The sequence below is a fragment of the Lemur catta genome, chromosome 18, assembly GCF_020740605.2.
Source record: "Lemur catta isolate mLemCat1 chromosome 18, mLemCat1.pri, whole genome shotgun sequence".
Classification (NCBI taxonomy): Eukaryota; Metazoa; Chordata; class Mammalia; order Primates; family Lemuridae; genus Lemur; species Lemur catta.
The window spans coordinates 19,642,073-19,659,532 of NC_059145.1; the positions used below are offsets into that span (position 1 = coordinate 19,642,073).

The 17,460-nt window shown below is 37.5% G+C and overlaps 1 protein-coding gene across 1 annotated transcript in view; it reads left to right on the forward strand.

The window, feature by feature from the left end:
- SHQ1 (SHQ1, H/ACA ribonucleoprotein assembly factor) overlaps positions 1–17,460 on the forward strand; it is a 92,799-nt gene that overhangs the window by 40,950 nt on the left and 34,389 nt on the right. The window contains exon 10 of the mRNA XM_045530769.1: positions 8,868–8,988. Coding sequence (XP_045386725.1) covers positions 8,868–8,988 — 121 coding nt within the window. The remainder of the gene's footprint in view (positions 1–8,867; positions 8,989–17,460) is intronic.

Genomic DNA, 17,460 nt, shown 5'->3' on the forward strand with positions numbered 1-17,460 from the left:
TTAAAAATACAGATAAGGTCCAACTTTCTTGCTCAGGCTAGTGTCAAACTCTTGGCCTCAAGCAATCCTCCTGCCTTGGCCTCCCAAAGTGCTGAGATTATAGACATGAGCCATTGTGCTGGCCAACCTTTTGTATGTTGAGATATGTTTAAATACACAAATGCTTACCATTGGGTGATAGTTGCCTACAGGATTCAGTCCAGTCACATGCTGTGCAGGTTTGCAGCCTAAGGGCAATAGGCTGTCCCATATAACCTAGCTGTGTAGTAGCCTGTACCATCCAGGTTTGTGTAAGTACCCTCTATGATGTTTGTACAATGACAAAATTGCCCAAAGACCCATTTGTGAGAACGTATTCTCATTGTTAAGCAATGCATGTCTGTATATTTATGTAATTTAGAGTTTCTTTAAGAAGCTAATATTGAAAAATACCAAGTGCCAGACATTTATTTATTCAACAGATGTGAATCAAACCTATTCTTTTGGGCGAGGCATTATAACAGAATCAGTGAAGAGTTACAGGGATATTTATGACTTGGTCTTTATTCTTAAGGAGTTTATTGTCTAACAGGAATGATAGGACAAAAGATAAGATACAAAATATAAGTATTTATAAGATAAGATACAAAAGGAGAGGCTTCCTTAAGAAAATACCTTAATGACCACCTATGGGCCAAATCCATCTTGTATGGCCCATGAGCTAAGAATGCTTTTTACAGGTTTTAATGGTTGAAAAAAATACTAAAAGAAAGATAGTATTTTGTGATACATGGAAATTATATGGGCCGGGCACGGTGGCTCACGCCTGTAATCCTAGCACTCTAGGAGGCCAAGACAGGTGGATTGTTTGAGCTCCGGAGTTCGAGACCAGCCTGAGCAAGAGTGAGACCTCGTCTCTACTAAAAATAGAAAGAAATTATATGGACAACTAAAAATATATACAGAAAAAATTAGCTGGGCATGGTGGCGCATGCCTATAGTCCTAGCTACTCGGAAGGCTGAGGCAGGAGGATTGCTTGAGCCCAGGAGTTTGAGGTTGCTGTGAGCTAGGTTGACGCCATGGCACTCTAGCCTGGGCAACAGAGTAAGACCCTGTCTCTAAAAAAAAAAAAAAAAGAAAAAAGAAGATTATATGAAATTTAAATTTTAGCATCCATAAGTAAAGTTTTATTGGAACACAGTCATACTCATTCACTAACATATTGTCTGTGGCAGCTTTTGTGCTATAATGGCAGAGTTGAGCAGTTGCAGCAGAGATCATATGGCCCGCAAAGCCACAATATTTACTTTCTATCCCTTTACAGAAAAAATTTACCTCCTCTGCCTTAGGTGTGTACATAGAGGTTGGAGGCGAGCCCTTTCGTAGTGAGCCAAGGTCTTTGGCTGCCTTCCATTTCAAATAGTGGCCAGCATTGAAGTGGATCATTTCAGCTGTTTTCTCTCTCCTCCCCACAGGATGAGATGTGTCTGATCTAGTTGGTTCACATTAAAGCAGACCCCTCCACTAGGGGAAGCAAACCGAGATGCCTGCTTGGCCAAGTGGGCAGATGAATGAGGGTGGAGATAGTAGGGTTTAAGAAAATAGGGCATAATGAGGCTTGTGTGAACTGGAGAGATAATGGCTCATCTGTAGCCTACTGTTGCTGTGTGACTGTGCCAGTTTGGGGGACTTTTTTAAAGAAGTAGAAAGTAATCTTTAATGTAAAATTTTCAAAAGTCTAGATCTGAACAAAGAAGTAAAAGATTTTAAATAACACTGTTAAGAGCCATAGCATTTCTGAGAGTCCAAGTTAATCTGGAAGGGCCCCCAGTCTTCAATCTCTGCTCTAAAGCAAGCTAAGTGCCTGCTGTCCATTTCTCATACCCCCTTGGACCTGCCAGTTTCCAGCTGTGCTGAAGGCTTGCACCAGGTCTCTCCGCTCCTTCAATCCCACCTTGAGACCAAATCACAACCCTGTGCAGGTTCCAAGATTAGGTCAGGGGTGGGAGGTAGAAGATGTCCTTCATTGTCTAATGTAGCTACCTCCAGAAAGCCTTTTTAAGAAAGCAGATGCCTTACCTCTCTTTCAACTACTTTATATTGTTACTGTGGTCAGCCAGAGCCTGGTCAGGGTGGAGGGCTGAGTCAGAGGATTGTAGTAGGAGGAATAGTAGAATGAAAATTTTACCTACAAAATTGGGAAGTTTTTGATGCTTATGGGTTTTTAGAAAATCCAGGTTTAAATTGCAACTGTTTCAAAGAGCTTTTTTCCCTGCATCTTCAGCTTCTTAACCTCTCTACTTTTTTACTTATTGTATAGATGGGAACTTTTTTTATTTTTATTTATTTATTTTTTTTTGAGACAGAGTTTCACTCTGTTGCCCTGAGTAGAGTGCCTTGGCGTCAGCCTAGCTCACAGCAACCTCAAACTCCTGGGTTTAAGCAATCCTTCTGCCTCAGCCTCCCAAGTAGCTGGGACTACAGGCATATGCCACCATGCCCGGTTAATTTTTTCTATGTATATTTTTAGCTATCCAGATCATTTATTTCTATTTTTAGTAGAGATGGGGTCTCGCTCTTGCTCAGGCTGGTCTCAAACTCCTGAGCTCAAACAATCTGCCCGCTTCGGCCTCCCAGAGTGCTAAGATTACAGGCGTGAGCCACCACGCCCGGCCGGGAATTTTTTTTTTTAATATTCTCCCTTGAACTTGGATGCCTTACACTTTAACAGACTAAAGAAGTTGAAATTAGTTGTACTACCATTATGTAATTTTGATGACATTTGGCCATGTATTTCAAAACTGAGACAACCACTGCTTTGACAAGTTGACGTAAGGAGGATAGAGTTAATGTCAGGGCTGTCCTTCCAAACCAGCAAATCTTGCAGGGATTGTTAGAGCAGAAAAGCAGTCTTGGGTTAAATTCATTATTTGAACTTTTGATGGTACAGTGATGTAAGAAAGTTGGTACAGCAACATTCTTTTCTTGTCAGGGAATAGGTACAATAAAGGAAGGAGTAAACAAACTATTTACGTCACATTTGTCAGGATACGGTAACTTAAAAGTAAATCTACAGATCACAAAGATCACTAGTATATGTTAACTGAGCAATTTGACCAGGTATGTTTAAAGTTAGGTTCTGTGTACTCCAGACTGTCGATTAACAACCAGCCTTTATCAAACAGGAACATATAATTTGTTGGACATTGTTCTAGAGCAGAGAAGAAAGATGAAAAGTCATGTTCTTTCCCATCAAGGATTTCACCACACAAAGGTGGTGGATAGTGACACTGGGTTTATTGCGTGGTGGCTGAGAGTCAAATGTTTTCAAATCCTGACTGTTGCTTCCTAGCTGTGATCTTGACCAACTCTTTCATATCCTTGAGTCCCAGTTTCCTCATTTATGAAACAAGGAAGAAAGTACCTAACTTGTAGGGTTAAATGATGTAATGTATGTAAAGTACCTGGTGCAGAGCAAGTTGGTAGCTACTAACTACTTGTCTTAGTCCATTTTGTGCTGCTATAAAGGAATATCATAGACTGGGTAACGTATAAAGAACAGTTCTGGAGGCTGGGAAGTCCCAGACTGAGGGGCTGCATCTGGTGAGGCCCTTCTTGCTGTACCATAACATGGTGAGAGAGCAAGAGATTGAATTTACAGCCTCAAGTCCTCTTATAATTGTCATTAATCCATTCACGAGGGGGTGAAGCCCTCATGACTTAGATACCTCTCATTAGCCCCCACCTCCCAGCACTGTTGTGTTGGGGATTATGTTTCTAGCACATGCTTTTGGGAGACACATTCAAACCATAGCACACTGTAGTAGAGGAATATGCCAGGCATCATGAGGGAACCCTAAACCAGCTTGGGGAAGAGTTGAAACCCTGTTCCCAAAAGAAGAAATGCCAGATTTGGGACTTGGATGTTAAGTTAGGGATTGAATTGAGGGTTGTTCATTCCAGGCACAGGGAACATGTACAAAGTATATGTTTGTTTCATGTTAATTTTGTTTGTGACTATATGGATAATATATGTAATTTTAATAACAAAGAATCCTTTTTAAATTGACCTAGGACTGTAAATTTGTACTCTAAATAGTAACTCATTGCTTTATTACAACTCAGAAATGTAAGAGCTTAAATAGCATCTGAGGAATTTGAGGTTAAAAAATTACATAGACCAAGCAGCCTTCTTAATGCTAAATTTAATGTGCATGCGTTCGTGTTCATTGTTAGGGATTTGACTTTATTCTGCTTCCTAACAGGGCCTGGTATTAAAGCAGATTGCCCCATTTGAATCTCTTTAATTTTGATTAATTTGACATAATTTTTCTCTCTTGTCCCTTTTTATGGTCAAGTGACCTATGAAACTTAGTGTTAAAGTAATTCATAAGGTATCATTTTTGATAATATGGTCTCATCAAAATCCCAGAATTCTAGCCAGGTATCTACTGAGTTACATATTTTAAGATGATAGTAATGTTGGCTTTTATTTTGAGATGATTTTACAAATAAAGACTAACCACCCCTTTTTCTTTTACTTGTTTTGGCTTTTTGTCTTATGTAGCTCAAAACGTTAAAAAAAAGGGCAGAACTAGATAGCCAGAAAACCACAGCCACAAAGCAGCTGTAATGTACCAACAGTTGAAAAGAAATTTAGCTCTTACTGTGTAGAGTTAACAATATATATTATTTTTCCTATTTTGGCTTATAGCCAGCAAAAGCATCCACTTCCCTGATCATCTCCTAGAGATGGGAGCCATTTCTTAACTGCCTCCAACCCTGAGCTGGTCTGTCAGTGAGAGATTATTGCCAACCCTGGTCAGCTAATAGGAGGATTTCAGATAGCCAGTGGTTTCTAATTTAGAACAGCTCAATCTCGTCTTTGTTGTAAGATATATTACCCTGAGATGCCACATCTGTCCAGACAGGAAAGCACATTGTTCTTAGTTTACCGTCCCTTTGAAGGAAAACTGGAGAAACTTTCCTTTAAAGGAAAGCCAGAGAATATATTAAATCCTGCTTACTGCCTACCTACTTGTTACTGTCATCCATATTTTCTTTCTGTTGTCACTGTGTTTCTCTGTGTCATCATTAGTCTTTCCCTGAAGTAAAACATTCATGGCCCTTGTCATTTATAATACCAGGATATAGTGTTAGACTACCTTTGTGAGTGAACATGAGATCTTGGTCTCAGAGCCATTCTTCCGTGGATAAGGTTGGCTTATCCAGTCGAGTCCATCCTAGAGAATCCCTAACTCTCAGGGGATTTGACATCCTGGAGAGAACTGTTAGTGCCTTTCTGCAGTGAAAATAGTTACCGTGGTTACTGTGTAAGGTACCTTCTTTTTTCCTGCTTTGAACCAGGCAGGAATATTTGAGCAGAAATAATTCTCTTAGATTTAGGCCTCAGCAATTTTTTATGCCTGTATGATGTGTGATGAGCCCACAACTGGATAAAGCCACACTGGAGCCATGTACTTTGAGTCCCCATAGGCTTCTGGCCACAGGCCATGTGACAGCCTGGAGAAGGGCCAGTTTTTTCCTTTGCTGATAGCTACTAGGTAAGTGGTTGAGGGTCTGAGAGAGCAGTCAGTACAAGAGAGACTTAAAAAAAAACCCTGCCACGTGCTTGTGGGTCTCCTGGCTGTGATGCTGTAACCATCCATTGTGATGTAATTGGAAGAAAAGAGATCAGGTATGACCTCGGGGTAACAATACATATCATTGGGGGCAAGATGGTTTTAATGTACTTTTTGTTCCAGATTGTCAACTGTAATAGCCTGGTTATCTTTGACCGCATTTTGCCATACAGCATACTATGAACATAGTTTGAAAAAGGCTTGCAATTAAAACACAGCTTTTGAAGAGAGCGGTTAACTTTCCATTTCAAACTGTTTTGAATGTGATTTTTAAAAATTACCTGATGTAAATATTGCTTCTCAGTTGTTTAAAAATATACTTTTATATGTAGATTAAAATTTATAACATTCATTTGTCAGTATTTCAGGGGTTGGCTGTATAGTCAAGTATGTCTTTTTGTTAAATAATAAATGTTTCTTGTAGACAATTTTGAAATTAGAGGAAAGTACAAAAAAGAATGAAAAACTACTCCCACATGTAGAATAACACTAGACGCATGACAGACTTTTACTTATTTGCTCAGTGTATGTCAAGGCAGATGCTATTAATTAATATCATCTTGGTGTATATGTTTAGGACATTTTTATGTGTGTTTATCTTTTTTTAAAAAGATAGAGGTCAGAACATGCAAATATAATATAATTACTTTAAATTTAAAAAATTATATTTTTTGACATTTCTTTTTGTTATTTGACATTTCTTTTTATTTTGACATTTTTTTCATTACTATTCTTTTATTTTTGTGTGTGTGATGGCTGGAAGATTTGCCTTTAGCAAGAGGGCAACCTACCTCACTTTGGGCATGTCTGCTAAATGAAGCTGTTATAATTTTACTAGGTAATGGGTGCTGTGGATCCTTATTAAATATATGACCTTAACTCCATATCCTTCTTTATAATAATCTTTGGAGCAGGGTCTTTTATCCCTACTGCCCGCACTTGAGTTTGGGCCTTCTCACTCAGTCTGGTCTGATTGCATTTGTCTCCCCTCCTCGTCACTCTCTGACTTCTACCAAACTCACCCTTTTCCCCTGCATGAACCATCTGCTCCAGCCATGTAGTTTTCTCCAAATCCTGCATTTTGTATTAGCCTGTTTATATTAGTAAGATACCAGGTCTTGGGAGGTAGTATTCTGGAGGTGTCACACTGCAGAGAAATTTATTCAAGTTACAAGGAAATAGTTTGTTTTTCTGATAAAGACCTACGAGTGACTTTTAAAACTTTAAGTTAGTGGTTTTCATAGAACTAAACTAAATCCTTTCCTCTGCACCTTCATCCTCCCCCAAAAGAGAGAAAGAAAGCAAAAAAGAAATAAATTGTTATATGCTACTTCTTGTAGTTTTAGGACTTCCAACTATTATTTATTTCTCTTAATAACTAGTATGGCCACAGAGCTTTCATTGGCATTCTTCATTGGCATATGAGGAAGCCACTTAGTTAATATTTTTTAAAAAGGCGTGGCCTCTGGTTTCAAGGACTTATTACCTACTTAGCTCTTGAATAATAAAAATGTGATATAGACTGAATGGGCCAAGAACACCCAGGTAGCATGGCACAGTGGATAGCCTCTGGAGCTAGTAAGATTGGAATTTACATCTTGGTCCCTCAACTCAGTGATAGTATCTTACCTGTCCTGGAGCCTTGGGTTCTCCTTCTCTTCTGTGAAGTGAGCAGGGGAGGTTACAGGGAGGATTGGCTGAGTTTCCTTCCCACTGCTTTCCTTTGCAGGGTTTAGTAAAGGACCCTGAGGACTAGGGAAGTCAGCCCAGGGCTTCCTGAAGGGGCAAAGTCTTGAACTACAGCAGACTAGGTGGAGTGGAAAAGAAAGAGGGACCCTGTGGGGCAAAGGCATGGAAACAAGACCATAAAGAGCCTGGAAACCATTTGCAGGAAGACAACTCAGTGAAAAGTGATGCCTTAACAAATGTGTGTTAGAAGGGAGAGAGTCTGGAATCTGAAAGATGGGAAAGAAGATTCTTAAAAATCTAGGCATGAGATGAGAGTATGAGTGAAGATAGGTGATCAGTCAGCGGTGGAGAAAGGACAGATACAAGGTGCATTTCTAAGGAAAAACCAGCAGGATTTGGTGTGTGAGACTATAGGATAAAAGACATTGCAAGGGTTTAAGCCGGGTGATTACTCTGTCATTCATTCATTCATTCTTAAAATACTTAAATCCAAAACCTGCTGCTGCAATGTTCTGTTCCAGGTATTGGGAATTAACCACTAAATAAAACAGAAGTCCCTGCTCTTTTGAAACTTACTAGCGTTAATGTTACAAATTTAGTGGCAGCAATTTTGGGATCTTGAGATGTCATCATCTAGCTCATGATTCTTTTATCTCAGGATCTAAAAGTCAAATGGGAAATTTGATGAAAGCACATCCAGTATCTTCATGAACTCAACATACACTATTTCCATGTTTCAGAACTGTAAAGATACGAATAAAACTGTTAAACTGAAAATGCTGTATTTCACAGATCAAAGGAAGTTGTACTACTCTAGATTTAGTAATTTGCCTCATAGTTAATAAATTTCAGGGAACGTCATAAAGTTTGGAACACTTAGGGAATTGTTGAGTTGTGAAAGGTTTCTTTTGTAGATGTTGGTTGGATTAAAGTTAGGTTCATTTAACAACTAGAAGGAAGTAATTAGGTTGAAAAAGACTTTAATACTTGATGGCTTTTTTTTCAAGTGATTTTTGTCAGCTTATTTCTGAAGTAGTGCTATGATATTTTAGTGTTCAATCTGAGTTTTATTCAATTTTTTGAGGCAAAAAAATTTGTTAGTATACTAGTTAATTCCTTTATGAAAAATGTTGACATAACAAATAAAGGAGTATGAAAGCTAAAATGTAATTTTCCACATTATTTTGAAAACTTCAATTAGAAAAACATTATCTAATTAAAATTATGATGCTTTTAAGTATTCATTTAGTTTGGAAAACTTTCCTCCCTTTCATTTAATTGACCTAGTTGTGTTTCATAGTGTTTTTGTGGTAACCACAATTAATTAGTTATAACAATAGCGTATAAAGATTATTTATAATTCTTAAGGAAAGAAAGGGATTTGGACCTAGTAGGACTGATATGTTTTCATGCACTAAAGGAATGTTAAACTTTCTTAAGAAATCATTAAATCTCTAAGCTGCTTTAACTATATTACCTTTTGGGATCTGAATTTCTCACTTTAAGAATTAGATTTTTTCTTAAGGATGATTGGATATTTTTTCAATTTCCTCCAGGTAAAAGTGCAATTTTAAAGTGTCTCCTGGATATTCACAGAATTTTTCAGGAAAATGACCCAGCATACATTCTAAATGATCTCTACATCTCAGACTACTGTGTGTGGATTCAGAAAGCCAAGTAAGTTTTGGGTTACTTATGAATTTTTAGATGCTCACATTTCTGAAATGTCTACTTACCCAGGAGGAAGAAAATGAAATAATTCGGGGAATAAGTTTTAAGGAGAGGAAAATCCATGTAGCTACCAAACACTTAAAAGGTAACTTGATTAACAGGGGAAGCGTGGTGAATTTGCTTAGGGAAGGAGGTACAGATGGTGAAAAGTTAATTTTATTTGAAAAAATGGGTATTGGGACAGCCTGGAAAATAGGTATTAAAACAGATAGTTGTATTTATTGCCTTACTATTGACTGTCCAATATGAAATCTCAAGACTGAGTATCTGAACTTGTATCTATAGTTTACTCACAGAGCGTTGTGTGTATGTATATATGTGCATTCTTGTTTGCATGTGTAGACATCATAAGATGCAAACCTAATCAAATCTAATCCAAACAAGAGCTGTGCATTCATTGGCTAACCACTGGCTTACAGAGTTCATATGTGAAAAATACAGCCTTCAGAGCCTAATAGCATGATTCTTGATAACACATGTATTGAAGAGTCTGAACATTCACAAATGGGCTCTAGCACCTTGGTATGTAAAATTTTTAAAAAGCGTTTATCATTGCCCCAATCAAGGAAACATAGTAGATTAACCATTAAATTTAAAAATGCAGTGAATTTGTATTTGGTGAAGGAGTTCTTTAGATCTGATTCTTATTAGACATGGCCTAATGATCCATTTCAGTAGTAAGGGGCTATTAATTAAGAACATATAAAGAGAGCTCTTGGTTAGAATGATTCTTAGGTGCTGTAGAAAATGATTGCACAATATCAATCATGACTTAGAAGAAAAATAATCATGATATTTTTACTGTTCCTGTGATTGGTAAGTAAAGGCTTTAGTATGGATTTTAATGCCTGTTTTGAATGAGCCATATATAGAATTTATTTTTTATTTCTGTTCATGGGGAAGCAATTATATTGCAGAATGAAATATGAAAACAACTTGAGCCTATACCTGTTGTATGGAAAATGCTTAGGGATTGTTCAAGATAATGCCTAATAACATACAGCAGGTGGTGTCAGTATTTGTGTTGGAAATGTAGATTTCGCCAGATGGAAAATTGAATCTTTAACCCCTGAGGTCATAATGGCATGTCATCACTTCATTTGATCCTCCTGCTAATTGAGCTTATCAAATACCCTGCTGCCATTTCCTGTTGTTACTTTCATTTTCATAATAAAATTAAATTGAAATAGTCTATCTGTGTGAGTTTTGGTTTTTCTTTTCTTTTTTTTCTTTATGATGAGGATTTTATAAACATATAATGAGTATTGAGGCTTGTGCCAGGATCCCATTTCCATGAGTGTCTGTTTCTCTATTTGTCACATTCCTCGTTAACTAGAGAGGATTGTATTTCATTAAAGTAGAAGGATATAGGCCCTCAAGTTGATGTGGGGATTATCAGACTTTTTCTTAAAATTTTTTTTTCTCTTGGTTTTAAGTTGTGGGAAATGAAGCAAAATTCTTAGGTTCTTAGTAATTGTTGTGATAATAGTAATTTTTTAAAAAGGGATAATGTATTAGGCAGTGAGGTAGGAGAGAGAAACCAGCAGGGACTCTTCAAATTACTTTGTAAAAATTGTTTTTTCAACTTTACCAATTTGAACATAACTTTCCTTTCCCTAAACAGGCTGTGTTGTTTTCACTTTGTGTGTTCAATTTAACTATAGACCAGCTATTTTTTCACACCCTTTGAGATAAAACATTTGTTCCTTTATCTAATATTTATTAAAATTTCTAGTTTTATTCTTAATTTTGCAAGTACAACATGATTGACCTTTCTAGTATCACCTTCACTGTGAACTTTCTTGGCTCGAAATTAATTATACTGCAATGTGTGTCCCTAATTTTCATAACTCATTTTTTTCTTTACCTTTTACCTTGATTTATTTCTTTTCCATATAGTTGGTCAGTAAACTCTAGCACCTTATTTTTATGTTTTAAAATAGTTGTGTATTTTCCTTAGTCTATATGTGATGTTTTTGGTTTAATAATAAAAACTGTGTAAAATTTTATTTGAAATACCAGACAAGTGCTAAATTCTGAGTACCACAATGAATAGCATTCCATTTTTATAGTCAGACATTTATTTTGGCAAAAATTTATTAGAAGGTAGGTAACAAAGTTATTCTTGTATTGAATTAATGAAGTTACGGCAATAGCTATCATAAGTTCTGCTTTAGTGTTAGGTGGTTATTTTTCCTAATGATATGTGTGTCTTGTAGAGCATATTTGCAAATCTTAATAACTGAAACTCCTGGATTCTTATTCTGAGTTACAGACTCTGCAAATTATTTTTCTGAAAAACAGTGCTCCCTACCATTCTTCATTATATGCTTCATTGAAAGTTTCGAGTGTGGTACCTATTACAACAAACATTCTCTGGTTGTGTACTTGCCTCATATTTTAGTGATCTAGGTGTATATCTCTTTCCCCTTTTAAAATTTTAAGGTCCATGTGAATGAGCACCTATCTGGGCCCATCACACCTCCTTGTAAGCACAGTAAATTTTAGTTGAATTGGATGATACCTATAAGAGCAGATTAAGGGAGCATTTTTCATTGTTAAAAAAAAGTAGCACTTTAAAAAATATGAATCGATTCTAACTTATTTTTATTGATATTTTCAGCTATATTCAATATAAGAGTTCCCCCTGATTCTTTGCTGGTGAGCTGCCATCATCAGTAGCAGTGACAGTTCTGACCCTCTGAAAGCAACCTGAGATAGAAACGAATAAACTGTGATACATGCCACCTCTACTTCTCATTGGTCATATGACCTTAGCAAGTCACTTCACCACTTCATCTAATTCAACCAATATTAATATTTTATAATAATATTTCCTCTAGTTTTCCTGATGCATTTTTAAACCCGTGGAAATACTACTATACATATCATTTGTAGTCTGTTTTATACTTATGATAGAACCCTACAAATCATTTCTCTTTATAAAATAATATCCATTACAGAGGGGTTTTTTAAATAACTAATTTATTCCTCATTATATAAGGAGTATATATATGCCCACTGAAGAAAATTTGACATTAAAACTATATGGTTTAAATGTATGGTGCATTTTGAAATGACAAGGGAGCAAGAGGGGTATTCTTTTGTTTTTGCTACATGGAAAAATTTGGTTGTTGTTGTGTTAATGAAACTAAAATCTAAAATCCTGACAGTCTTCAGTACAAACGTGAGCTTGTCATTAAGATGTTAAATCACACTCTCTCTTTAGTATTCTTTCTTAAAGTAGGTAGTTATGGGAGGGAAAGGTCTTTGAAATATTAAACGTGTTTGCATTGAACTGATTAAATAGTTAACTCTAATTAATAGTCATGATGTATTTATTTTTTTGCTGCTTTTTAGCATACTTTACCCCAAAATGAAATTTTATGACCCTTGGGACACTAATGTGGAAAGTTTGTAGACAGAAAGGTCTGTCACTAAATAGTTATCTCTCATTTGATAAATATGGACCTCAGTTTCCGCAGTTGTAAGTGAACCTAACCTGTTTCATCACTGAAATCTTAAAATTTTAGAAAACATAAGACCTTGTCATTGCTTTAGACTTTTTCAGTTGCTTTCTGTGTATGTGTGCTTTTGTAGGGGACAGGGTTATGCTCCTAAGAACAGCATAGCTACATGCATCTCTTCCTTTTGGCTCCCTCTTGTTTCTGGTTTATCTGTTGGGATGAGGGAGTAGAAGTGACTTATATGCAGAGGTAAAATATCAGCATTGAATATAAAAGTCGAGTAATATATTTTTTCAACCAGTAGTTATTGAGCTCTATTATGTGCCAGATCTGAGATGGGTGCTGGGGGTACTCTGGTGAGCAAGAGAGACACGCCATCTTAAAGCTGGACTCCTAGCAGGGAATACACGTATGTTGTATCTGATAGTGGCCACAGTGGACAAGTATGGGTGCCTGGGGAAGCACCCAAGAGGACATGTGGCTGTAAGAGAAAGCTCCCAGAGGAAGAGTATAAGCTGAGAGCTGAAAGATCAAGAAGAGTTGGTGAGATGCAGGTGGGGAAGTGGAGATGAAGAGAATTTCAGAAAATGGGGACAAAAGAAAACGGCCTTCTGAAACAGCTTGAAAGCTCTGGATGGATAGATAATAACAGAGGAAGGGGTAGGAAAGAAATGAGGCTGGAGAGGCTAATGTAGAGCCTTGGCCGCCTAAAGATGCTCAGACTTTGTCCTGGGAGAATGAAGCAACTGAAGAGTTTTAAGCCGTGGAGTGCCTGTGTGAGTGAGGGGATGAGATTTACATTCTGGGAAGATTCATCAGGTTACTTTGTGGGGAATGCATTGGAGTGAGGCAGAACTCAGAGCTTGAGACTGAAGGGCTGGTTAAGAGTTGTGGTAATCCAGGAAAAAGCGACAGTAGCCTGAGCCAGGGAAGTAAGAATGGGGAAAGGAGACTAGTGGTCAGATGTGAGAGGTAGGTGAGACAGACTTAGTAATTGGACGTGTTGGGAGAGAGAAGGGGAAGAGTCAAAAGTGAAATGCAGGTTTTGACTTGGCCATTGAACTGGGACAATAAAGGTGCATTTGCCAAGACTAAATAATATCAGAGAGGGTGTAGATTGGGAGAGAAGATAAGGAGTTCAGTTTTATTTTATTTTTTATTTATTGCAGAGATGGGGTCTTGCTATGTTGCCCTAGCTGGTCTCGAACTCCTGACCTCAAGGAATCCCCCTGCCTCAGCCTCCCAAAGTGCTGGGGATTACAGGCATGAGCCACTGCGTCTAGCCAGGAGTTCAGTTTTAGAAATGTTGATTTGAGGCCTCAGAGGGGTATTCATAAAGAGGTGGCCAGGAACATTCGGAGCACAGCTGGAAAAGATGTATATAGAAGAATTTGGACAAAGAAGGGATATGAATTAAAAAGCAAAACGTAAAAAATGCTCTCTGATTGCCTAGTACTGTTTTTCCCATATGAATATAATAATAATCAGGAATGGATACATTCCAGGGTGGGAAAATAATATGCAGAGGAGTAGACAAGGAAAACATGTATGCAACATAGTGAATAGATTTCCTGGTTCTAACTATCGTGTGTTGGAAGAGCAAGGATGAATGTAAGGCTTTTTGCATTTGGATCATAGTTTATCCTTGTAGTATCCCTTTATTATTGAATAAGAGAGTCTGCTGTTAGCTTGGGGGTTATGATGTTTTAGTAACAGGGCCAGATAAGAAATGCTGCCTCTCTAGTCTGTGTGCCGAAGGCTGTCAATATTCTTGACTAATTCTTGTCAGTTGGTTGCATAAGAGAAACTCACTCAGACTTTTACAGTAAAACTGGGGGGCTCTCTTAGGTGACTACGGGTTATCTTCTGGAACCCAGGTGCTGAGAGTACAGCGGGCCCTAGGAGCTCAAGCTATGAGAAGGGGAGGCAGTTGGCTTGTTCTCTGGCATGTATTTGCTTATCTTGCTTCTTTCTGCAAGTCACCACGGCTCTTCTCTCTCCATGTGCATGGAGGAGGGTGGCTGCTCCATAGTTCTGAATTTACACATCTTTATTTTCAGTAGAGATGGACCAGAGTCCCTTGTTTGTAATTCCAGGGGTGGGAAAATGTGATTGGCTCAGCATTGGTTAGTGTCTTTTCCTGGTCCAGTTGCCTTGGTCATAGTGGGATTAGGCGGTACCCCCTAAAGCAGTACATCGATGCCTGGTTTGTCAGTAATGGGTGGCATTTCTCAGGAAGAGTCAGGGGCAGAGAAGGGGCATACAGCCATCTCACGAGGACATTGCTGTAATCTCACAATGCCATTTTGAGGCACAGCTTGGGGAGAGCTGTGACACCTACCACTGCCTGTGTCACTGATATTTATAATAAATCTACGGTGTTGAACGTGATTTCAGGGATCTGTTCAATTCAGGCGTGTAAAGTGATAATCAGACACTCCAGGTGGTTTTACTTTTGTAAGGAAAGTTACTTCTCTGACAAATGGTAAAACTTTAAGTGTTACATTAGCTGCTAATGATTAGCATGTAGAAATTTCAAGAAACAATTGTCTATAATCTCAAGCAAGTTAAACCTCCCTTGGATCGAGAGCATTCTTGGTAAGGTACTTATTCTGGCATGTCAAGTTGCTCTCTAGTTTTACTGTTTATTTTTAATTAAATCCACAAATTCATCCTGGATGGAAGTGGGTTTTATCTCCATAAGAAAAGATTAGTACATGCCAGTATCCATTCTCTTGCATCCATTCAGCGTGGTTTCATATAGAAAGGATTTACTTAATGGTTCTTTGCCTTATCACGGGTAGTTCAGCAATGCCCACTGGGGACTGTTGCTCTTCATTAGACTTCTCTTTCAAGAAATGTGCCAATAAATCATAGGATTACAAATGTTTCTACAGATTTAAGACTAAAATAACCTTTTGTACAGATATGAATGCTCCCTGTAACTGTGTTGAGACAACTAACAAAGAATTGTATATTTACTGGGTTTTGATTTTTGTTTTTTGTTTTTGAGAAACAGGGTCTCACTTTGTTGCCCGGGCTAGAGTGCAGTGGTATCTCATAGCTGACTGGAACCTCAAACTCCTGGCCTAAAGCGATCCCCCTGCCTCAGCCTCCCAGTGTTAAGATTACAGGCACGAGCCACCACCGATTCTAATCATCTTGACTCCAAACCTAGAAAAAAAATAGGTTTGGCATATTTGAGAATTTTTAGAAATTTAGAAACATAATTCATTTATCATTTTTACTTATATATGTGCCATAGGCATCATGATTATAATATGTTGATAAAAGCAGAGGTTTATAAAAATGAATTGGACAAGACTTTATATTTTCATTATTAATTTTCTTAAGGTAGAGGAGGTTAGAGGAGAAAGTGTGGATAGGGGTTCTTGTAAAAAAGATAACGGTTTTCAGAGGTGAATAGGAAGATACTGTACATTTACCTAAGGAGTATTGTCTGTATCAAGCCCGCTTTATAGCTGTGGCTAGGTGTCTGTGTTAGATTAGACTCTGTTCTTTCTTGTTTTAGCTCCTGATACTTGGCTCTAGACTTCTCAGGTCCTTGCTTTTGGCTTGCTGGCCTTTTACAGAGTGAGCAAATTGGTATTTTCCTTTACCTCCTTGTTCTTGTGTATTTTTGTACCTCAAAGCTCTTCGGAGGAGACCCACAGGATCAAGTGAGTTGGGGTGGTGATTGATTTAGTCAGGTTTGGTAAACTAGTATTCTCCACTCCACGTCGAATTTTCACTGTGCTTGAATTGTCTTAACATCTTATTCAGAGAAGAGGCTTACATTGATTAATGTGGCACATGTGTGGTTATCTTACTTAGGAAGTGCTCTGTTTAAGGAGAGCTTTGTCAAGAGCGTCCTTTGAATGGAGTCACAAGAAAGCTTTTTTTTAAAACTGACAACTTCAAGTACAATTTCCTTTTTCTTCTGTCTGTTATGATTGAAACCCAATCCTTGTTATAACATAATTATCTCAACTGAAGCCAGCAGGGAGTTGCTGCCTTAATGTAAGGGGTGTGAAGTCCCCTAAATAAATAGAGGATTAATTACACTCACAGCATGTTGCGAAGGTGATGAGATTGATTGTGATCATTTGACTTGTCCCATTTCCTGCTCTGACTACTTTCTTGAATAAATAGAAGCTGGGAAAATAATAAACAGAGCTATGGAGCATATTGTTGGAAAAGGACCTCCTTGTGGTATATTTCCAGATTTTAAGTGATTTAGATGACATTTATTTTAGATAATTTTCCATCAATTATTCTTTTACTGTTCTCAATTTAAACAGCTTTCCAGGAAATTGTTTTTGTATCAAAAAATATAGATATTGGCAGAGTGTTGAGAGAATTTAACAAATTGTGTTTTAATGGAGGGACATCAGCAAATTTCTGGTCCATTTTTAGATGTTTTCATTTAATGTGGCCTTTTCAAGGCTTAAACTAAAGAAAATGTTAGCTGTTACGTGTTTCTATTGTCTTTTCTCGTAAGAACTTTGTACTTTTGTTAAAATGATAAATTAGCACTTTCATGAAGCAGATCATGTTTTCTATTTTGTGTTTGGTATCACGTTTTCCTAGGGAGTATTATAATGTCCTAAAACAGTGATTTAGATTTTTATATATATTCTCCTAATTTTTTATTGCTATGGCTTCATAAGTGAGGTCTGCTTACCCCAGAGAGTACATAAAACAAGCATTTTGGGGTGCAGGAAGACTATAATAGACCTTCTATCTATGTTTATTTTTTTCTTAAGAAAGAAGCTAACCTTCAATAACATTTAATATATGGATTGATGGCAAAAATTATCTTTAGTGGGTGTGTACCACACATTTTTTGCGGGTGGGATACTTGATCAGAAGCTTATAGGCCACTGCTTCATGGGACAACCATCCTTATTTCCAAAGAGAAGCATATATATTTATTCTCAAAGCCTGAATT